The sequence below is a fragment of the Lemur catta genome, chromosome 15 (assembly GCF_020740605.2).
Source record: "Lemur catta isolate mLemCat1 chromosome 15, mLemCat1.pri, whole genome shotgun sequence".
NCBI classification, from domain to species: Eukaryota; Metazoa; Chordata; class Mammalia; order Primates; family Lemuridae; genus Lemur; species Lemur catta.
The window spans coordinates 47,768,552-47,792,560 of record NC_059142.1 but is presented as its reverse complement, the minus strand read 5'-3'; the positions used below and the strand labels follow the sequence as shown (position 1 = coordinate 47,792,560).

At 33.5% G+C, this 24,009-nt stretch overlaps 1 protein-coding gene across 5 annotated transcripts in view; it reads left to right on the top strand.

Annotated features, from left to right (window-relative positions):
- The window catches only part of ABCA5 (ATP binding cassette subfamily A member 5), a 78,805-nt gene that overhangs the window by 16,333 nt on the left and 38,463 nt on the right, over window positions 1–24,009 (top strand). For 3 of the 5 annotated variants that reach the window (XM_045569524.1, XM_045569523.1, XM_045569527.1), the window contains exons 2-12: window positions 935–969; window positions 1,459–1,575; window positions 2,555–2,759; window positions 4,965–5,126; window positions 6,021–6,109; window positions 8,672–8,901; window positions 10,801–10,942; window positions 11,922–12,110; window positions 13,976–14,123; window positions 16,962–17,130; window positions 19,394–19,452. In XM_045569524.1, coding sequence (XP_045425480.1) covers window positions 955–969; window positions 1,459–1,575; window positions 2,555–2,759; window positions 4,965–5,126; window positions 6,021–6,109; window positions 8,672–8,901; window positions 10,801–10,942; window positions 11,922–12,110; window positions 13,976–14,123; window positions 16,962–17,130; window positions 19,394–19,452 — 1,525 coding nt within the window. In that variant the 5' untranslated portion in view covers window positions 935–954. Of the gene's footprint in view, window positions 1–934; window positions 970–1,458; window positions 1,576–2,554; window positions 2,760–4,964; window positions 5,127–6,020; window positions 6,110–7,434; window positions 7,446–8,671; window positions 8,902–10,800; window positions 10,943–11,921; window positions 12,111–13,975; window positions 14,124–16,961; window positions 17,131–19,393; window positions 19,453–24,009 lie in introns of those variants that run through there. The other 2 variants (XM_045569526.1, XM_045569525.1) reach the window with 2 other exon arrangements.

The following is a 24,009-nucleotide window of genomic DNA, read 5'->3' as shown; positions in this document are numbered from 1 at the left end:
GATTTTGTTTTCTTAGTAGAGTTGATATTTTCTACATGTTTCATTTGCTAAGTAATTTGGATTGTATGAGACTTTGAGATTTGTTTTAATTTTATGGAAAATTTTGATATTTTCTTTTTGCAGGTTGTTAGCCTGGTTGGGTTCAGGTTGAACATTTCTACACACATTCTTTGAACTGTAGTTTTAATTTTATTTTTCAAAAGCCTTTGCAGTGTAGTTTGGATCTGTCCTGTGTGTGCCACCCAGTCACCAGTCTGGATCTGGGCAGGGGTCTATATGTTAATTCAGTTCCTCAGTTCTTTGTTACACAGAAAGGATTAGATCCATGTATGCCCACCTTGGGAGTTAGTACAGGAGTTAATAAGAAACTTTTTGATGTGCATTCCCAAGCTGTTCTTTTTATGTGATCTCTCTGCTACTTTCTGTTTGCCTGTGGCTGCTTTCTGTAGCCCACAGCCAGAAAGCTAGGGTTTATTTGCTCCCTTATGCCACATACTCCTGCAACTGCAAACCACCACATACATCCAGGGCTCAGTGGCAGGAGGTAGAGAAGAAAAGCAGTGAGGACTGGCCCCACCCCTCTTGGAACCATAGCTCTATTGAATGGAGAGGAAGGTTCTCCTGCGTTGGAATTTTGGCTGTACTACTTTAATTACTGTAGTCTGGTGCTGCCACCATAGGATTGCGTGTGGATGGGGACATAAGAGAATTCAGAAAAGAAAAAAAAGATTTGTTATTTCTACATTGTCCCTGATCAGTAAGACTGCCCTTTCCAATTCCACAATCCAGAACTAGAGAGCTTCTTCTGGAGCTCCCTCTGTGGCCAGTTAGGGGGATACCAAAGAAGAAAAAGCTGTAAACTCACTGCTGGTTTGGCAGTATTTCAAAGTCAGGTCTTTCTCACCTGTTTCACATGCTGCTATTTACTTTTCAGAGTCCTCAAATTGCTGCTCCATGCATTCTGTACAGGTAGGTGAGACAGCTTGATGTGTGTTTAATTCCATTTTAACTGGGACTGAAACATGACTATTTGTTTTTGTCATTAAAAATGATGTGCGTTTTATGCTGCGGTCCCCAAATTTTTTGACACCATGGACCGGTTTCATGGAAGACAATTTTTCTACGGACCACAGGCCGGGTGGAAGGTGGGAAGAGGGGGAGGAGGCGGCGGAGTTCAGGCAGTGATGCTGGTGATGGGGAATATAGACGAAGCTGCTCTCGCTTGCCTACCGCTCACCTCCTGCTGTGAGTAGGCCCGGTTCCTATGCTTCATGGAAGACAATTTTTCCACTGGGGGTTAGGGGGTGGAGAGGTGGGGCTCAGGTGGTGATGCGCGGCCCAGTTCCTAACAGGCCACGGATCAGTACCCTGCTGCAGCTCTGGGATGGGGACCACTGCTTTACTATGTGATTCTTCCAGGCTTGTTTGCTTGGTGTTTTTTCTCCCCTCCTTTAATAGGCTGATACAGAAAACATGGCCAGTGCAATTAGGGAGGTGGGAGTTTGGAGACAGACCAGAACACTCCTAGTAAAGAATTACCTCATTAAATGCAGAACTAAAAAAAGTAGTGCTCAGGTAAGTTAAATGACTCTGTCTTATGCTTTGTTGCAGTTTATTTTGCTTTGACCTGTTCTGTCTTTAAGAGATGATTTATTTTGCTGAATATATTTTTATTTTAATTTTATTGCTTTTGCTCTCTTTAATTTGCCTGTAAAGTAAAAACTTGTTGCGTTAGTCACAAAAGAAAACTGAATTATTTGATGCTTTCTAAATGTTAAAAATTTTAATAATGATTCCTGCATTTTGTTAATTTCTAACATCAGTGCTTAATTTTGAACCTTTAGTCATGCATTTCCTGTTTCATGAACTGACATTCTACAATAACTTTGTGGAACATTATTCTCAATTTAATTTCCTACAACCTCCCATTTTATGGATTCTGGGTTGAGTTGTCCAAGATTACTAAAATTATATTACAGATTTGTATCCACAGCATACATTACTTTTTTTTTTTAAGGCTGGTCAAGCATGCATTACTTTTAAAGGTAAAAAAACTCTGGCTAACCAGCTAGTAATAATTTTAAAGGATGAAAATACATTGTTCATCTTCATGATTTTGGTAGTATAAATTTAGGTATAATTAAAGTATGATTTCTAATTCAGGACTGAATAAAGATATTATTATAGTGATTTCTATAGGGATGTTTGATAAGTTTAAATAAAATTATATGAATAAATTTACATTTTATATCAATAATTTAAGATGTTTAAATATTACCTGTTATATTATTTTAAGTTATTATGTGACTTGATTCTTAAAACATTTCAGTAAAACTGAATGCAATGGAAAAATTATCTAATATGCCTGTTGGGTTTGGTAAGATGCTCAACACAATAATTCTTTTGGGGTAGAATTGCTTTTACTTTTTGTATATTAGAAAAGATAACGGATTTTCTAATCTTTTTTCTTACTATTATGTTATTTTCATAGAAATCTTGATGATTTTTGCTGCAATTGTTATGCTTTGTAATCACTTTGTTTCTCTTATTATAGGAAATTCTTTTTCCATTATTTTTTTTATTTTGGTTAATACTAATTAGCATGATGCATCCAAATAAGAAATATGAAGAAGTGCCTGATATAGAACTTAATCCTATGGACAAATTTATCCTCTCTAACCTAATTCTTGGATATACTCCAGTGACTAATATAACAAGCAGCATCATGCAGAAAGTGTCTACTGAGCACCTTGCTGATGGTATTGTGAGCTTATATACCTATTCTGTCTATAACACAAAGCCTGTTCAATATTGATCAGCTTGCTTTACTGAGTAAATAGTCTTAACACTTATAGATGTGCTCCTCCACCAAAGTATAGTTTTAATTTTAATTATAGTGTAATTAAAATCATTTAATTCTGCCTTATGTTTCTTGTGAGACATTATATTCTTGGTGATAGGAAGCATATTTTATGTATTTTCATACTTTATATTGAATTCTTAAACTATTTATAGAATAGCGTAAGTATATTTGTGCAGGATAAAAGATTTGATATAGTATTTCATTTTGATTCTGACTGTCATGTAATAATTGAGAAGCTAGAAATACATGGTCAAGATTATAGAGCAGTAATCTTTTCAGCTTGCCCTACCTGTTTATGGAGGTATATGGTATAAACTGAAGTAGTACCTAAGTTTGGAGACTTTGACCATGGCAAAGTCCCTAAGTTTTTTTTTCTCAGTCTATACTTCTCAGAAAGAAATGGACTAGAAAACAGTGTAAGAATGAGGTGCCAGTGAGCTGAGCCTAAAGTGGCTGTGAGAGAACCTAAAGCAAGAACTGGAGAAAGCACCTGAAATGTTTATACTATCAATGATTAAACAATGAAATGCTGAATTGTAGAAAATATCACATTAGCATGTTGGTTTATGTCATATAAGGTAGTTGTGATTGACTTCTATTATATATCATCACATTATTGGATAGTACATCACTGAATGGAAGATGTTAGTTATGCAGTCAGAAGCCAAATAACTTTTCCCCCGATCGATTTCTTTCTCAGCTTATTTCTATTTAATATTTTTATCAGACACATATGGGTATATTATATGTTTGTTGGTCCATCATGTTAAACACAAGTAGCATGGGTTGCTGTAAGACTTTAGTGTGCTTGCTCAAAAAACTGATCAGAAATGTTAAGAATGAAATTCATTGGTAATTCTGAGTAGGAGGAAAGGGTATAAAGAAATGCAAGTCAATGTGTATTAACTTAGATACCAAAATAGTAGGAATACATTAATATATAGTTTTTTTTAAAGTTCTGTCTTTTTAACAATAGAACTATCTGAAAATGGGTTGTACAGGATAGAGACATACATGATAACATGACTGGTAGGATGTCAAATTAGCACCCTCTTTATTCAGGTCAATCCTAGAGTTCCATGTCCACCTTAAAGGTCTGGAAAATCATGTTAACAAGTAATACTTCATAATTTACAAAGAATTTTCATGTTTGTTACTTCACTTTGTCTTCACAACAACACAGTTGTGGTCAGTTAGGTATTATGGATGAGGACACTAAAGTTTGGAGAGTTAAATTGCTTACCTGTTCACACAGCTAATGAATGATGAAGTTAAGTGCTAATCCTATGTTCTTTCCATTTCACCGGATGTTCTGAAGCTTTTGTAGTGAAGATTAGTTGCTTGTAAACAAAACTGCTATAAAATATTTAAAAATTGGTCTTATCTGATGTGAAAGAGTGATTACAGTATTTTCAGCATATACCTTCTAAGAAAGGAAATCAATACTGGATTTAAATGACAATTTTTATTCAAGGAAGGGTTGTGTCATAGTTACTAAAATATGTACTTAGTTTCTGAGAAGGATTAAGGAATTTTCTTCATAAGAAGAAATATTTAAAAATAAAATATCCATTTATTATGAAGTTATTTGTTATACTTTAAGATAGTAAATAAACCACATTACTTACCATTTTTATAATTTCATTACTGCCTGAAATCTTAGTTTAAATTTGAGAGTCTGTCTGCAAGTAAGCCTACTGGTCAGTGGACTTTAAAGAAACAAGATTATATCAAAACTATTCAGTATTTAAATTTAGTACAATTCATTGAAGTTTTGAGAAATAGCAGTCTCTTGATGAAATACGGGTTTTGCATACTGTTTCATACTATATCATTTCCATAACTAAGTATTACACTGACACATAATTTCTGTAATCAAATGACATCTGAGTAGTCTGTAAAATTGTACTATTCTTTTATTATGTGTTATTTAGTATTATTTTCTTGGAAGAGCTGTCTTCATTTTTTAAGAAGTTAGGGAATAAAACAAAAGTGCTTATAAAATATTTCATTCATCAAAAATAATGGTAACTTTGACCTACTTTGTTATAGTAAGCTATTTTAATTTGTGAATTAACTATATTGTTAAAATATTTTGCAGTCGTAATTACTGAAGAATATACAAATGAAAAAGAAATGCTAGCATCCAGTCGTTCTAAGTCCAGCGACTTTGTAGGTGTGGTTTTCAAAGACTTCATGTCCTACGAACTCCGTTTTTTCCCTGATATGATTCCAGTATCTTCTATTTATATGGATTCAAGAGGTAAACAGCCCTAAATAATCATTGAAGATCAATTAAATGCATATCTTTGCTGCTTGCAGTTCATGTGCAAAATTTGATGCAGTCCAACATTGGCATTTTAAAATTTACTTAATTGTTCAGATAGGAAAACTGTCTAGTATAGCATAAAAATATTTATGTTTAGACAAATATCTATCTATATATACATAATATAAAATATATAATATCCATTTTAATTTTAATACATTTATATATTACTTATGATAGCATAAAGCAAAATTGTATTTTGAATTAAATGATTTTCTAAATCTATACATTTTTTCCATGTAATTGTTTTTGCTTATGGTATGGTACAAACCTTTAAAATCTCAAAGTCTTTCACTAATAAACTTCTTTAGTTTTACATTTGAAACATAGAAAGCAGCCTTTAGTTGTTTAAACCTGTGAAGAGATATTATCAGCCACAAACATTTATTGAACATTGTTTAAGTCACTATGTCAAGTACTGAATTTGTGACTTGATTCCAGATAGCCCTTACTGAAAATTCTTTTTTCTGTTTGCTTACGTTTGACTTTTACTTGCACATGGAAGTGGTTTGAAGCTAAGTCACTGTAGAATGACTTACCTTAAACAGAAATGGAACTTTCTATGTTTATAATTAATTTTTCTCCTTACATTTTTATGTATTTACTATTCAGGATTCTAACACATGTAACCATTTTATTTCCGAATTTGAAATAAACAATCAGGAATCTTATAGATATTATTTGCCTTTGAAGGGCAATAGCTTATTTTCTTTTGTCCTGTAGAGACCGATTGATTCCATGACTTTGGTAGCCCTTCATATGTTATCTTTAGAAGAATGCACTTGCATGTTTTATAAAATCTTAAGTCTCACTTTTTTCTCCCCATAGCTGGCTGTTCAAAGTCATGTGAGGCTGCTCAGTACTGGTCCTCAGGGTTCACAGTTTTACAAGCATCCATAGATGCTGCCATTATACAGGTAAGTAGGATAAAGGAAGAAAAACAAAAACCCAAACAATATTTTAATAATTGTTTCCTAATTCTTTACAGTAAGATTTGGTTTGACTGCTATCACATGTGCAGAATACATCAAAATATTTATGTTATTAAATATGAAATGTCTGATTTCAAAGCAAAAGTTTAGTTTATTATATCTCAAACAAGAAGCAGTACAATTAATCAAAGTATGTGCATAAACCATCAACACAGTTTTGCCATCTTAACGGTAGCTTGTTTATGCCAGTAGCGAAGAAACGTGGAGAGAGAGTGGCAATGAAATTACAAAAGGTGTTTTCCACAGCTTGTTGAGAATTAAATATTTTTCCTTGCAAGAAGTGGTCCAAAGCCAGGAAGTAGTGGTGGTCAGTTGGTCCAAGGTCTGGTGAATATGGTGGATGACAGAGAGTTTTGAAGTCCAGGCTCTAGTTTGAGCAGTGTTGTTTGTGTGACATGTGGTTGAGTTTTGTCTTTCAAGAGGTTTGGCCTGTCTCTATTGACCAATCTCAGCTGCTTAATCAATCACAAACATCCTCATTTCATCCAGTTGGTTGCAGTAGACATTTGCTGTAACTGACTGATAAAGTTTCATGAAGCTATAGTGGATAATACCAGCGCTGGACCACCAAAGAGACACCATTAGTTTTTTTGATGAATAGTTGGTTTTGGACCAAGTGTTTCAGCACTTCATCTTTATCCAGCCATTGTGCTGAATGTTTGTGATTTTCAAAAAGAATCCATTTTCATCACTGGTAACAATACAGTGTAGAAATGGTTTGCCTTTATGTTCTGACAGCAAAAAAGGCAAGCTTTGAGATAATTTCTCTTCAAACTCTTGTTTAATTCATGTGGTACCCATCCATCTAACTTCTTTACCTTGCCCATTTGTTTCAAAATGGTTCAGTGTTGTTGGAATAGTAATGTCAAACCTTGCTGCTACTTCACACATAGACTGAGATGAATCTGCTTCCACTATAGCTTTCAGCTCATCGTTATCCACCTTGGTCTTAGGTCGCCCATGTGGTTCATTTTCAAGATTAAAATTACCAAAACGGAACTTCTCCAACTACGTACTGTGTGTTCATTAGTCACACCCTTCTCAAAAACTTTGTTGGTATTTCGAGCTGTCGGTGCTGCATTTGTTCCATGACAGAACTAATATTAAAAAATAACATGAATTTTTTACTTATCCAGGTTCCACAAAAATTGCTGTAAAAAAATTGGAAAGATAATCACAAGCCAAACAATGCATTTGAAAGAATGAGGATGTACCTTCACAATAAAAATAAAACAAGAAGTGTCAAAGTGAAATGTCAGAGGTATCAACTGTCAAACTTAATACTTAAGGAAATCAGACATTTCATACTTAATAGCCTAAATACGTAACTTATTATTACAACTCCTTTAAGAAAGAAGATAACCAAGAAGTCTTATTTTTTTATTTAATATCATGAAATTTATTTTTAAAAAATCCTACTTTTGTGTCTGAACTAGATACCAGTAAGATCAAGTTTCCTTAGTTAGAATTCAAACTATTCAGATTAAGCATATGTTATTCCTCCAATGTTCTATATGTATATGCCTTCTTTTTTTCTATTTGCTTTTTCTGATTGCAATTTACTTTGCTACAAAATATTGTAATTTCAAAAATGTATAACAACAATGTTTTCTACTGAACTATATATGTTTAGACTATGTATGAGCAGTGATAGAACTGGAATCAAGACCTGAATAGGAGTCCCATCTCTTTTAGTTGTTAGACTGCTATATAGTAAAATGACTGCAATAATAATACTTCTCTTGGCAGCATTGTTGTAAGAACCAAAACATATAATGCATGTAGAATTGTACAAACTCTTGCAACGTAGTGTAAATGTAGTAAGGATATGTAATATTACACAAATTTAATAGTATAGAAGTTTAAGGTAAAGATAGTGAAATATGAGACATATCACATTGATGATTTTATAGCACTTACTTGTGTTTTGGCCAAAGATTTTAGCCATCCACTACCCAGACCATAGTTGGGTGAATAGGCAGGACAGATCTCATTTTAGACATTTAATTGAATGTTAGAAATGTCATATGGCTTAAATAGTTTCATTATTTTGTCTATGTGTGCTGCATGTACAGATTTCAAAGCAATAGGACATGATACTTAAAAGAACATTTTTGAAACAGAGGAATGATGGCACTAATAATCATTCCTAAATTCCTCAATTTTGAAGATGTATACTTTTTAAGATGCATATAATTATCAGCTTAAGATGATAATTGTGCAATTTTATTTTCTTTGACAAATTATTTAATCAAATTTGTATACTCACCAACTTTAAACTTTATTGTATGCTTTCGGAGTGAATTAAATGCAGTATTCTACTCTATCTTGATGTGGAGGTCACTCACTTTATTTCAAGTGTGTAGCTTTTTGAAGATTATGTTTATACTAGGTTATTCACTATATTTGGGGTACAATTGTCACATTTTATTAGGGGCTACTATGAGAACTAAATTAATTTAATGTGTTTACATTTTCTAATTATAGTTGAAGACCAATGTTTCTCTTTGGAAGGAGCTGGAGTCAACTAAAGCTGTTATTATGGGAGAAACTGCTGTTGTAGAAATAGATACCTTTCCCCGAGGAGTAATTTTAATATACCTAGTTATAGCATTTTCACCTTTTGGGTACTTTTTGGCAATTCATATCGTAGCAGAAAAAGAAAAAAAATTAAAAGAATTTTTAAAGATAATGGGACTTCATGACACTGCCTTTTGGTATGTTATTAAAAATTTATTACTTAGTATAATTAAAAGTTATATTAAATATGCAAGTTTTCAGAATTATAATTTTGATATTTACCCAGATTAATGAGGTGCTGCTTCTGTTTTCTTACAATGATTGCCTTTGTCTTAGAATTTGAGACTAGTCAAGAAGCTTCCACAACTTATTGGTTTGCTTTAACATAAGGGAAGAAGAATTGGAAAGCTTATATTGACAATACATGTTTACATTTTATTTCACATTTTGTTTGAATCCATGAGACATGCTCCATGTATTTCATTGTGTATTTCGGAGTACAGAAAATATGAAATCCTGAAAAGTTAGAAATTGTTTGGTATAGTCCTCTCCTAATATTATAGCATATACATGATATTAAAATTTTAGTTAAAATAATTCAAGTCCGTATGTACAATATGTGGACTTTTTTTTATGGAAAGTTTTAGTTATTTGGGTGAATTAAGATAAAGAAAATGCAAATAATTTATAGAGAAACAAATTTTAAAAACGTGTTCACACAAAACTCAGCATTTTAATGCAATCGTAATTTCATAGAAGTATACATTTTTATAAATAATTCTGAGTGTGTTTTCCTTACTCTTTCCACTATGTAATAGAAAATTTGTTTTAAGCTCATTTTTGGGTAAGGTTAATACTGTGCATGTGAGTTGCTATTGTCTATTTTATAAAATTTTATTACAGTTAGCTCATTGTAACAATTATAACACTTTACATTATGGGTTTATTGTATATAACATATTTTCTTTGCTTGCTTTTCTTTTTTCTGCTATTTTAGAAGTGATTGGTTTTTAAGATGCCCTGGGTTATTAAAGTATTTTGTGGGGAAACAGTAGCTAGATGAAATTAGTCAAATCATTCTCTCAGTGCCTCAGTTTTGCCTCTGTAAAAGGATGGATTCAATTTTGGTGATTTTGCTACCTTTTAGCCTTAACTCAGTGATTTTATGACATCATGCATTAAATCATGAGCTACTAACTTGAGAAAAATAAATATATAATAAAACTAATACTGTAGCAATTCCATTGAACTATGATTTGAAGAGAAATCTTGAGTAAAAGTAATGAATTCATTGTTGATCTTGTTGATCTCACATTGTGTAAATGTAGTAATTATGTCATTGATTAGTGAAATAGCTTTTATTGTTTACAGTTACAAAAGCTATCAGAGGTTTAATTATAACACATACCATAAAGAAAATTACTATATTGATTCATTAAATTCTTGTATTTTAAGAAAATCTGAGGTATTGTGTACTGTTGAATTTTGATACTATTAGATTTAAATTAATCATGAAGGGCAGGGCATGGTAGCTCACTCCTATAATCTCAGTGCTTTGGGAGGCCAAAGTGGGAGGATTGCTTGAGTCCAGGAGTTCAAGACCAGCCTGGGCAACATAGGGAAACCCCATCTTTGCAAAAAAAGAAAAATCACGTGGGCATAGTGGTATGCACCTGCAGTCCTATATTCTTGGGAGGCTGAGATAGGAGGATTGAGCTCAGGAGTTTGAGGCTGCAGTGAGCTATGATCACACCACTGCACTCCAGCCTGGGCAACAGAACTAGACACTGTCGGTAAAAAAAATAAATAAATAAATAATCATGAATTGCTATTAATTTCCATAGCTCTTTTGATTCTTCGGAGAATATTTTATCTCTACATCAGATTACACTTTTACCTATAACTTAACCAGTGCTGTATTTTAATTACTTAAAAGAGTATTAATTTTCAGTATATGAGCATACACAGAAATGAGTACACTGACTGAATTTTAAGGATAAAATGGCTAAAATAAATATGAAATTTTGTTTAAAATGATTTTTTAACTGTTAAAGCCTATGCATTTGACCATAAATGTATTTGTATTCTTATTTTAGGCTTTCCTGGGTTCTTCTGTATACAAGTTTGATTTTTCTTATGTCCCTTCTTATGGCAGTCATTGCAACAGTTTCTTTGTTATTCCCTCAGAGTAGCAGCATTGTGATATTTCTACTTTTTTTCCTGTATGGATTGTCATCTGTAAGTATTTTAACTTGACATGGAAATAAAGAACTTTCAAAATATTTGATAATACAGAAAAATCTTTTTCTTTGGTTTACTTATAGTAACAGATTGTTACTTGGTTATTGATAAATGACTTAGTTAGTAAATGATATAGCATTATTGTACCTCCACAGTTTTAAGAAAGTTACAAAATAGTCTCAGGTTTAGATTTAATTTTTTTCCACATGATGTATTTCACATACAATTCCTCTGAATCTATCTGTTATTATCTTTATATAACCATATATGTAATTAAGATTGTCTAGGACTAGATGGTTTTCCTTTGTCTTCATGAAATCCTGACAGTTTCAAGTTAATTTATGCAATAGGATGATGATTTTTAAAGATATGTCTTTGTAAATATAGCTCTTTAGCAGTCTTGATATTCATTTGGCATACTGGCTGAATACTTGGGTTTCAGTGACCAGTCTTTGTTTTAAGAGGTTCCAGCTTCCATTCTGTTTGGTTTATGTGCCCATCCTCTATCAGTTCTTAAATATTTTGACTATCACCTGTGTTCTTTTTAATGGTAAATTACAAATAACTCTCATAGTTCCAAGTATAATTGCCCGTTTTTTTAAACTGGCTTTCTATTTTATCAACACATTAAGTTTAAAAGATTGGTCTGGTATTCAGAAGTTTATGAATTTATTGTTTTGTTCACGTATTTTACACATCTAACTACAGAAACACATGGTTGTATATGGCTTCTGTAGTGTAGAGTTGGTCATGCTCAACCTTTGATATACATATAAAATGCAGTATTTAATAATTGTTTAAAATTTTACATGTATTTCACTATATGAAAATAAAATACTATTTAGAAATTATAGTTGTATTTTAATTAATATATTTTCCAGTGAAAATAGCTTGTTCTTTCATAAACAAAATTTAATTTTGTTTTCATACCAGTGTATATGAACAATACATTAACCTTAATATTTATGTTTTATAGGTATTTTTTGCCTTAATGCTGACACCTCTTTTCAAAAAATCAAAGCATGTGGGAATAGTTGAATTTTTTGTCACTGTGGCTTTTGGATTTATTGGCCTTTTGATAGTCCTCATGGAAAGTTTCCCCAAATCATTAGTATGGCTTTTTACTCCTTTCTGTCAATGTACATTTTTGATTGGTATTGCACAGGTAAGTAACATATTAATCTTGCATTCACTACATTTTTTCTTGATTTGCAAAATATTATTTTAAAAGTTTAACATGAGAAAAAATGATTTTCGAGTACTGGAGTACATTTTTTATCTAGTTTTATTTATATTTTCTTCAATTTTACATTTTCAGTTAAATGTTCTGTTTATAAGTTCTTTACTTTTTATTTTAGTATATTTTGGTAATCTGTTTCACTGCAAAAGCTCAGTTTGTTAGAGCAGCATTCCCCAACTTTTTTGGCACCAGAGACTGGGTTTCATGGAAGACAGTTTTTCCATGGACTGGGGGGTGGTGGGGATGGTTTTGGGACAATTCAAGCTCATTAGGTTTATTACGTTTGTAGTTGCTTCCCAGTGCTAGCATCACGGCCTCAGCTCCACCTCCACCTCAGATCATCAGGCATTAGATTCCCATAAGGAGCATTCAACCTAGATCCCTCAAGCAACCCAGAAGCCTTGCGTGCGCGGTTTACAGTAGAGTTTGTGCTCCTTTGAGACTCTAATGCTGCTGCTGATCTGGTAAGAGGCAGAGCTCAGGTTTTGATGTGAGCTATGGTGAGTGGCTGTAAATACAGATGAAGCCTCTCTTGCTGGCTTGCCTGCTGCTCACCTCCTGCTGTACAGCCTTCTTCCTAACAAGCCAGGGACCTGTACAAGCCTGGGGATTGGGGACAGCAGTGTTATAGTCATTGGTTTAAATGTCAGGTAATACTGATTGCTCTATGGCTTGGTTACATTGCTACCATTTGTAAATTTATCTCAAAAGAATGCCTGGCAGAAAGTTGTGTGTGGAGCAGAACAAATACAGTGAGTGTAGTAGTGAAATAAGTAAGCCTGGTAAATTTTATAGGCCTAGGCTTCATAGAACTGTCATTTATCTAAATAATATTTGGATTTATAAATTTGATTTTTAATAGTCCTTACAGGAGTAGTCAGGTTCTAAGTGAAAAAAATCTTATGAGAAACTGCTTTATGTAATAGAACATAAATTTGATTAATGTACAAAGAAAAAACATAATTACTAAATATAAGAGATTACTCATGTTGGTTGGGTAGAACATTGACTTAAGAAATTTAATTAAGATAGGATATTTATTACCTTTGAGTGAAACATTTTAATTACTTGAGACCTAAGAGCTATTGTTACACATTTAGAGAGTCCACTGGGCCACCTTTCTCTTAGGAAGTCTGTAGAATTATAGATTCATAGGTTTTTTTTATTAGTGGAAGGGCCTTTCATTGTCATTTACTTCATTTTGCAGATCAGGGGACTGAAATCCAGACTAATGTAATTAAATTTTATTCACTTAATGGCAGGGCTGGGACCTAAATGAGGCTTCAGCCTCTCATACATTTCTCTTCTACTCTATTCCATATATTTATTATGAATACTTTAACAATTGTGTTAATTAATCAAAACACCTTTTCCCTTTTCAATATTGGAAAGATACTGTAATTTTGTACTCTAATACTTAATTTGTTTGATTTCCAAATGGACCATAACCTTTTTGTTTACATTACTTACTATTAACATCATGCTTTAATTTTATTTCATTTGATAATCATTGCTTTAGAATTAAGTACCCCTAGAGTGGATGTATCCTAGCTGAAGCACAGCATTAAAAACATGATTGAAAGGAATTGTGATAAACTTATATTTGGGTAAAGTCTTTATTGTTTTCCTTATAAATTTATGTTACTGATTTGGTAAACTGTATAAATCTGTTAAAAGACCTGGTTTGGTACTGTTTATTACTCTGGATATAATGAATAATTCTAAGTAGTGTTAGCTTTTGTTTGTTTGTATCATTTTTACATAATAAAGTTGATGTTTCTATTTTTCAGGTCATGCATTTAGAAGATTTTAATGAAGGTGCTTTATTTTCAAATTTGACTGAAGGCCCATATCCTCTAATTATTACTCTTACCATGCTAGTACTTAATAGCATATTCTATGTTCTCTTGGCTGTCTATCTTGATCAAATCATTCCAGGTATGTGGGTATTTATTACATTTTACTTTAAAGATTTTTAGGTTTTTTTGACCACCTAGGGTCAACTTAATTTATTTTTCTAGCCAGAGCACCCTAAATCATATTCATTGTTACAGCTTTTAATTTGATTTGAAATAAGTATATTTTGTACCTTACGCCTTAGTCACTAGTGAACATAAGTATCTGGTGTAAAACGAGAGCAGATTTTTTTTTTTAATTTCAGTAGATACAGAGGGTATAAGTTTTTTTGTTACATGGATGAATGGTATAATGCTGAAGTCAGGACTTTTGGTACACCCATCACAAGAATACTGTACATTGTACCCAGTAGGTAGATTTTTATCCCTCATCCCCCTCCCACACTCCACCCTTCTTGGTTTTCAATGTCCATTACACTGCTTTATGACCATATATACCCCTCATTTAGCTCCCACTTGTAAGTGAGAACATGGGGTATTTGTTTTCCCATTCCTGATATTCCTTAGGGTAATGGTCTCCAGTTCGTCCAACTTGCTGCAAAAGACATTTCATTTCTTTTTATGGCTATGTGTACACACACACACACACACACACACACCACATTTTCTTTATCCATTCCTCAGTTGATGGACACTTAGGTTGATTCCATGTCTTTGCAATTGTGAATCATGCTGCAATAAACATTTGGGTGGAGAGCAGTTTGTTTTGAAATCCTTAAGTCTCTAGCTGACTTTCTTAACTTGCTCCTTCTCATGTCAATCGTTTTTAACTAAAGTATCTTATTTTATCCTCTAAAGTCCAAAATTACAAAGTAATGTTGTAACTTCTATCATTCCCCTCATCTCCTGTCCTGCATCTATAGCCAGTATAGCCAGTTCCTTCAGATTCAATAGTAACATTAAATATCCAACACTTTTTCTGTCCCCCTGAGTTCTTCATCACTCTTATCTATATTCTGTAACTGTACTGTCTTACATGGTAACTATTACCCATATGTAGCTTTTTTAATTAAATTAACTAAAATTAAATAAATTGACAATTCATTTCCTCAGTAGCACAAGCCCCATTCCAAGTGCTCAGTGGCCACATGTGGCTGTTAGTTATCAAGTTGCACAGTACAGATGCAGAACATTTTCATCATTGCAGAAAATTGTATTGTGTAACACTAGTCTAGACCATTGTGGTATCTTTCATCTAGTTACCAACCTCAAGACTTTCTAAGCACTTCACCACTTTTTTAATCACATTTATTACCTGCTCAGAAACCTTGCTGGGCATATTCTGGTGAATTAAATGGAAACTCTTTATATATTAATGTCTTCCATAGTACTTTTATATATGTAATCTTTTATCCTCCTCATCCTCATTATTATACTTGATATCCATCTATACAGTCTTTTTTTACCTATTTAACTTTATGTGCAGTGCATCAGATTATTTTTAGCTACTCTTAACAGAAAACCTTTCTAATTGGCTTACACAAGGAGAAATTCACTGTCTCACTTAAAAGGAAGTCCAGAGATAAGATGGATTCCAAGTTGGTTGACCTGCTCAACTATGTCATCAGGGACCCACTTTCTCTATGTTTTTGCCACCTTTGTTTCAGTCTGGCAGATTTGCTTTCCTCAGGGCTGCAAGCAATAACTGGGTGTTATGCTGCTTTGTTCATGTCCAATGGAAGAGAACGGGTGAACATCTTCCTCCAGCTAAGCCCTTCACTTCTGTCTGGTTGATTACATACTTGCTGCTGGAGCAATAAGTCACCAGAGGAATGCTGAGTACTGATTAAATCAATTGGAATCTTCTCTGTGGTTGAGATGAGATCCCTTTGTTTTTTTGTTTGTTTGTTTGTTTTTGTTTTTTTGAGACAGAGTCTCGCTCTGTTGCCCGGGCTAGCGTGCGTGCTGTGGCATCAGCCTAGCTCACAGCAATCTCAAATTCCTGGGCTTAAACGATCCCACTGCCTCAGCCTCCCGAGTAGCGAGGAGTACAGGCATGCACCACCATGCCCGGCTAATTTTTTCTATATATATTTTTAGTTGGCCAGATAATTTCTTTCTATTTTTAGTAGAGACGGGGTCTCTCTCTTGCTCAGGCTGGTCTCGAACTCCTGACCTCGAGCGATCCACCCACCTCTGCCTCCCAGAGTGCTGAGATTACAGGTGTAAGCCACCGCACCCGGCTGAAATCCCTTTGAAACATATGGCCAACCTAAAAGAACAGTAGATATTTTTAAAAAGTGAGGGGTATAGGTTTTCTGGGGGAAAGGGGAAAAATGGAACATGCTATGTGGGCAGTTATTACTGTCCACCATTTCTAAGTCTCATATTTCTGTCCTGTTGCTGTGTTGCTCTCTTGATTCTGTAAAGTCTTCTCAATAAACTGTAGCCACTTTTCTAAATACTACCTATGTTCAAAGACCGTCTAAGATGGCACCCATTTAAGCCTCAGCTCATTCAGCCTGCATTATATTCTAGTCATTTGGTATATACTTGTACCCATAAAGATATAAGTTTCTTTAGCACAGAAAATGTGTTTTACTCACCTTTATATCCCCATGAACTCTCAGCAGCTCTGACGTTATCGACTAGAATTATTTGTCAATAAAACTTTGATTTTTTTCACATAATGTTGATTTAATACTTTATACCTAAACTTTATTTATTATTTTTAAATGACAAAAGATTATTAATTGGTGTACAACATGATCTTTGGAAATATGTATACATTGTGGAATGATATGTACACTTTAGATGTAGGTTGTCATGTGTGCACACATGTAGGTTGTCATGTGTTTCAAATACTGCCTTTATGATTTAAAAACTGAGATAACTCAGTTTCTTAATGTTTATTTTTCAGGGGAATTTGGCTTACGGAGATCATCTTTATATTTTCTGAAGCCATCATATTGGTCAAAGAGCAAAAGAAATTATACGGAGTTATCAGAGGGCAATGTTAATGGGAATATTAGTTTTAATGAAGTTGTTGAGCCTGTTTCTTCAGAATTTGTAGGAAAAGAAGCCATAAGGTATGATTCAGTCTTCGGCTATTTAGGTATAAGAACTGCTGATGGAACCTACCACATTTAACTTCTGTACTTTAAAGATGTATGTAAGTCTGGTGCCTTAGGTTTCATAGGCACTTCATGATTTTAAAACATGGTGTTAATAAGGGTTACTTTTATGTTCTTATTTTCTTTGCAACCATTTAGAATAAAGTTGTTGCTAGGTTTGAAATTTTATGTTGCAGTGGAAATTTTTAAAAGTGATAGTACCCAGTGTTTATATAATTAATCTTAAAGCTTTTCCCATTTTGTAGATCAAAACAGAACAAATATTCTGTAGTTTTATTCATGCTGTATTATCTCATATAACATATTAAATTGTCCTCTGTTAATTTCATAGAACTTTAGGATTTTGTGACATAATAATGTCTCTTTAATTTTTAAGAATCACAGAAATTAATTACTGTTCCTTGCTAGATGTGTTAATACCAAATTTTAAAAAATAAATGAGGAGGAAGAAAAAAATTTAAAAAATGAAGTGTGTTTTTTAAATTTAAGAAAAACATATAAAAGCAAAGAGTCAAAATACTTAAGATGTATGTAATCAGTGGGCCATTGATCTTCTTTCTCAAGGGTAAAATTTAAACTAATTAACTCATTAATTTCTTTAAAAAAGTAAAAAAATTTAAGGTGGAATTGAGACAATCATTTCACTATATTTATAGATGATTTGAAATGTGTGCTGACTTGAAATGGCACCTGGTTTGTATCACCGATCACTGATGTAACAAGTATTTGATTAATCAGATGAAAAGAAATCTATAAATTGCTTGAATCAAATGCTTCTTTATACATATATTTACTATATATATAATATATATAGGCAGGATCTTGCTCTGTTGCCTAGGTTCTGGTGTGGGGTGGCATGATTGTAGCTCTCTGTAACCTTGAACTCCTGGGCTCAAGCAATCCTCACACCTCCCGAGTCGTTAGACTATACATACACACCACCACACCTGGCCAACTTCACTTATTTTTAGATGTTGGCTTGGCATGAAAAATAAATGAATGAATGGCACTCAAAATGGAGAGGAATACAGTTCTCTTGTAGCTTCTTGCACAGGCCCACCTATTCATGGATTTTTTTCAATGAATATATGGGAAAATTTTTTGGAGGTGTGCAACAATTTGAAAAAATTTGCAGATGAAATATGTAGCTTAGAAATGTCAAAAAAATTAAAAGGTTAGGTATGTCATGTATGCATAAAATATATGTAGATGTGAGTCTATTTTATCATTTATTACCATAAAATATACACGTATCTGTTATAGAAAGTTAAACTTTATCAAAACTTACACACACACATACCATCACTTACCATACACAGTGCCATTTGCAGTCAAGAGAAATGTAAACAAACATGAAGATGCAGTATTAAATCATAGCTGCATAAAATTAACTATAGTATATACTGTATTACTATGATAATTTCGTAGCCACCTCCTATTGCAGTAAGCTCAAATGTTGCAAGTATCTGCCTAAACACCGTGTGTCACTGTTTGTCTCCTTGAGAGCAGTTCATGTCTCCAGTAAATTGCATATCACAATAGAAAGTAATCTCTCTCGTGGTTTTTGTATATTTTTTATCATGTTTAGTGTAGTACCGTAAACCTTGAGTAACACCACGGGATCTATAGGAAGTGCGACTTAGTGATGCTGGAAGTGCTCCCAAAGAGCAAAGTCATGGCATTAAAAGAAAAAGTTGAATTGTCTGATACGTAGCATAGATTAAGGTCTGCAGCTGTGGTTTCGCACCATGTCATACAATTTATCTTGTGAACAGATGATGTAAACTTATAGTATCAATAAATATAATACAGTACTGTAAATATACTTTCCTTACGGTTTTCTTAACATTTTATTTTTCTAGCTTACTTTATTGTAAGAATATAGTATTAATATATAACATAAAAAATATGTGTTAATTGACTGCTTATGTTATTGGTAAAGCTTCCAGTCCAACAGTAGGCTATTAGTAGTTTAGTTTTGGGGGAGTCAAAAGTTATATATGGATTTTTGACTGTGTGAGGGGTTGATATCCCTAACCCCTGAGTTCAAGGGTCAACTGTGTAGTTATTGTCAACTTTCTTTGATTTTTTGTTTTAGTAGGAAGTTACTTTATTATTATTCTTATTAAATATGACAGCTTTGATCAAAAATATTATACATGTAAACACATACTTCTAAATTGCTTTAAATACTTAAAAATAGAAAACTGTTTTACAGAATCAGTGGTATTCAGAAGACATACAGAAAGAAAGGTGAAAATGTGGAAGCTTTGAGAAGTAAGTAGCTTCCCTAATATTTAGTCCATAGTATGAAAGTACAAATGACAAAACAGTTTGCATAGTTTGTGGAAAATTTAAACTTCTCTGCCATAATTTTCTGTCTTGCTTTTAGAGATCCTTTTATTTATTTAAATGATTAATATTTGTAATAAAACTAACATTAAAGTTGTGAGAGCAAAAAGTGATATTTACTAAGGTGACAAACAATTATTCAAACAAGTCTATGTCCTTTTTCATTTTCTTATTATGTATGTGTGTATGTGTTAGTTGCGTTTTTAAACTTCTCTTGGCCTAACATAGGGTTTCTTAACCTCAGCACTACTGACATTTTGGTCTTGATAATTCTTTGTTGTGAAGAACCGTCCTGAGAATTATAGAACATTTAGCAGTGTGTTGTATCAGTGTTCTCCAGAGTTAATAGAATACACACATACACACACACACACAGAACAAATGTGAGAGTAAGGTTGGAGGGGTGGGAGAAGTTTATTTTAAGGAACTGCTTCATGAGACTGGAGCCTGGTAAGTCCAAAAATGTATAGGGCAATTTGGAAACTCAAGCAGAGTTGAAGTTGCAATCTTGAGTCCAAATTTCATAGACAGCTCAATAGGCTGGAAACTCATGCAGGAATCTATGTTACATTCTTGAATCAGAACTCTTCCTCTAAGAAATCTAAGTTTTCTTGTTAAGGCCTTCAACTGATTGGATGAGGTTTACCATTATTATCAAGGGTGCTCTGCTTCAAGTCAACTGATTATAAAAGTTATTGACATCTACAGCAACACCTACACTAGTATTTGTTTTTGTATTTTTTGTTTTGTTTTTTTTTTTTTTTTTTGAGACAGAGTGTTGCTTTGTTGCCCTGCCTAGAGTGAGTGCCGTGGCGTCAGCCTAGCTCACAGCAACCTCAAATTCCTGGGCTTAAGCTATCCTACTGCCTCAGCCTCCCGAGTAGCTGGGACTACAGGCATGCACCACCACGCCCGGCTAATTTTTTTATATATATATTTTAGTTGGCCAGATAATTTCTTTCTATTTTTAGTAAAGACGGGGTCTCGCTGTTGCTCAGGCTGGTCTCGAACTCCTGACCTCGAGCGATCCACCCACCTTGGCCTCCCAGAGTGCTAGGATTACAGGCGTGGGCCACCACGCCCGGCCTTACACTAGTATTTGACCAAATGACTAGGCACCGTAGCCTGGCCAGGTTGACCTATAAAATTAACCATCACAAGAAGCATTTCTGGCTTCAACCCGTTAGGTGCCCATAGTAACCACTCTCCCCCAGTTGTGACAACCAAAAATGTATCCAGGCCTTGCCAAATGTCTGTTGAGGAGCAAATTAGGTAAGTAAGTAGGGTATAGTGGTATATTATTAATAATATGGTTTTAATTTACATTTGGCCAATAACTAACGTTGATCACTTTTTCATATGATTATTGACATTTGGATGTTTTCTTTTGTGAAAGGATGACAGGATACAAAATAAATATACAAAAATCAATTATATTTCTATATGTTACCAACAAGTAATCAGAAATTAAAATTAAAAATATCATTTATTATGGCATCGAAAAACATTATATGCGTGATAGGGATAAGACCACCAGGGTTTAGGGGCCCCATTTCTGAGGCCGCCTACTGAGAAAGGGGAGGGAAGGAGTTCAACCTGGTGTTTTTAAGAATTGGAGCCTGGCATCCCTTCTCCTGGCCTGACATTTTGCAGTCTTCCTCTACAGCTATGGGTGGCTTTCATGTCTAGCTGCTCCTCGGCTTTTTAGGCATGAGGCCCCTCAGGCTTTAAGGTGGGAGTCTGCTTTGCTGTACTCCCAGATCGCTTGAATGTCCCCTAACTAGGCAGTTAACTTCTGCGCTTATCTCCGGCTCCTGCTCAGGCAGCATTCCTTCACCTCCTCTCCTCCCATGGCCTCAGAAATGGGGACCCTAAGCCCTGGTGGTCTTATCCCCATCATATACTTACAGGTAAATCAGACAAAAGTTGTAAAAGACTTATTTCCTGAAAAGTACAAAACATTGCTAAGAGAAATTAAAGAAGACTTTAATTAAATAAGTGGAGAGAAAAACCATGTTCATGGGCCAGAAAACTCAGTGTTTAGATGTGAGTTCTACCCAAATTTCAGTAGATTCAAACTCAACCAAAATTCTATTAGGCTTTTTTTGTTGTAGATTTTGACAAATCAATTCTAATATTTATATAAAAATGCAAGCGACCTAGAATAGTCCAAACAACTTTGAAAAAGAACAACAAAGTTGTAGGAGTAGCGTTACCTGTTTTAAGACTTCATATGAATGCTATAGTAATCCAGACAGTGTAGTTTTGGCATAAAAACAACAGAAAAATAGATCAGTGAAATAGAGGAGAGAGTATAGAAATAGACATATATGGTTAACTGATTTTCAACACAGATGGAAAAATTTACTAAAGTATAGACTTTTTAACAAATGTTGTTGAAACAGTTACATATCCATATTGTGTAAACAAAACAAAAACCATAAAAAAATGAACTTTGGTCTATCCTAGGTACCATATACAAAAATTAACAGAAAATATATCATACACCTAATTGTAAAACCAAACACAATAAAACTTCAAGAATAAAAAATAGGAGAAATCTTGTAAGACCTTGAGTTAGACAAAAGTTTTTTAGATACGCCACCAGAAGCACAAATCATAAAATAACTAATTGATAAATTGGACCATCAAAATTAAAAAATCTGCTTGTTGTAAGACGACACTGTTAAAGAAATAAAAGAAAAAACAAACCTACATACCTGGAGGAAATATTTGTAAATCAAGTGTCTAGTACAGGACTTGTGTCCAGAATATATAAAAATGTCTCAAAACTAAATAATAAGAAAACAACCCAGTTAATTAATAAATGGACAGAATATTTGAACATACTTTTTGCCAAAGAAGGAAAAAGTGTAGTGAATAAGCACGTGAAAAAATGTCCAACATCATTACTCAATAGGGCCATGCAAATTAAGACCACAGTCAGATATCACTACTTATTAAAATGATTGAAATTAAGAAGACTGATCATACCATATATTGGTGAGCATGTGGAAGAATGAGAACTCTCAAACTGCTGGAGAGAATGTAAAATGGTACAACTGCTTTGGAAAATAGCTTGGCAGTTTGTCAAAAAGTTAAACATATACCTGCTATGCGATCTAGCCATTTCACTTCTAGGTATTTAGCCAAGAGAAATGAAAGCCTAAGTCCGTACAAATACTTATACATAAGTGTTCATTGCAAATTTATTTGTAATAACTGAAACTGGAAACAGCCCAAATGTCTATCAGCAGATGAATGGATAAACCAAATGGTACAGCCATACAATGGAATGCTATTCAGCAGTAAAAAGGAATGGACTATTAATACATGCTATAGCATGGGTGAATCTCAAATTATTTTAAGTAAAAGATGCCAGACATAAAGGGTACATACTATATAATCTTGTATAACATTATAGAAAAACTATATTGAAAGAAAACAGATCAGTGGTTGCCTGGAGATGGGCAGAGGTGGGTGGTAAGAGGCAGGAGGAAGAAATTTTAAAAGGGCACCAGGAATTTTCTATTTTAAAGGTTATGTTCATTATCTTGATAGTGGTGATGATTTTACAGTTGTATATACATGTTAAAACTTACTAAATTACTTACATACATACAGTTTATTGTAAACCATACCTCAATAATGCTGTTTAATAAAATTAAGAAAATTAAGTGGTTATATATGTTATCTTTTAGCTTCTGACTTCTATTCTTTTCCACTGGTCTATTTATCCTTGTTCCTACATTGTTTTAACTGCTCCAGTTTTATAATTAGTTTTGGTAACTTTAAATTTTGTATTTTGGGCTCTTTATATTCCCTTGTAAATGTTAGAATCAGCTTGTCAATTTCCACCATAATATCTGTTTTGGTGAGTTGTTTATTTTCAAGGAAGTTGTCCATTTCATTTAAATTGCCAAAATTAGTTGTAATTTGTAATTGTTTTGATAGGTCTTGCAGAGTGTTTATTAATTTCATTACTCTTTAGGAATCAACTTTTTGCTATGTTGATTTTTGTCTATTAGAATTTGCTTTGCATTTTACTGATTTATATATTACTATTTTTGTTATTTCTGTATTACTGCTTTCTTTGGGTTTAATTTGTCCTAATTCTTCTAGCTTCTTGATATGGAATCAGTTACCTATTTCTGCATTATAAACCACCCTAAAGCTTAATAACTGAAGGCAACTATTTTACTATGCCTAAGGAGTCTCTGGTTTGGCTGGAGAGTTCTTAAGTCACCTTGTGGAGTATCGGAGTGGTGGTTTAGTATGGCCTCACATAGTCGGCTGTTAACAGGCTAATTCCTGTAGTGGGCTGTGGGTGGGGTTGTTTACCTGTGTTCTACATGATCTTTCATCCTCCAATAGGCTAACTGAACCAGAAACAATTCAGTATTTTTCATTATGTCATTTTTCTTTCTCCCTCTATTAACTTCTTAGTTATACATGTCTTTTATAATAGTAATTACTTGTTAT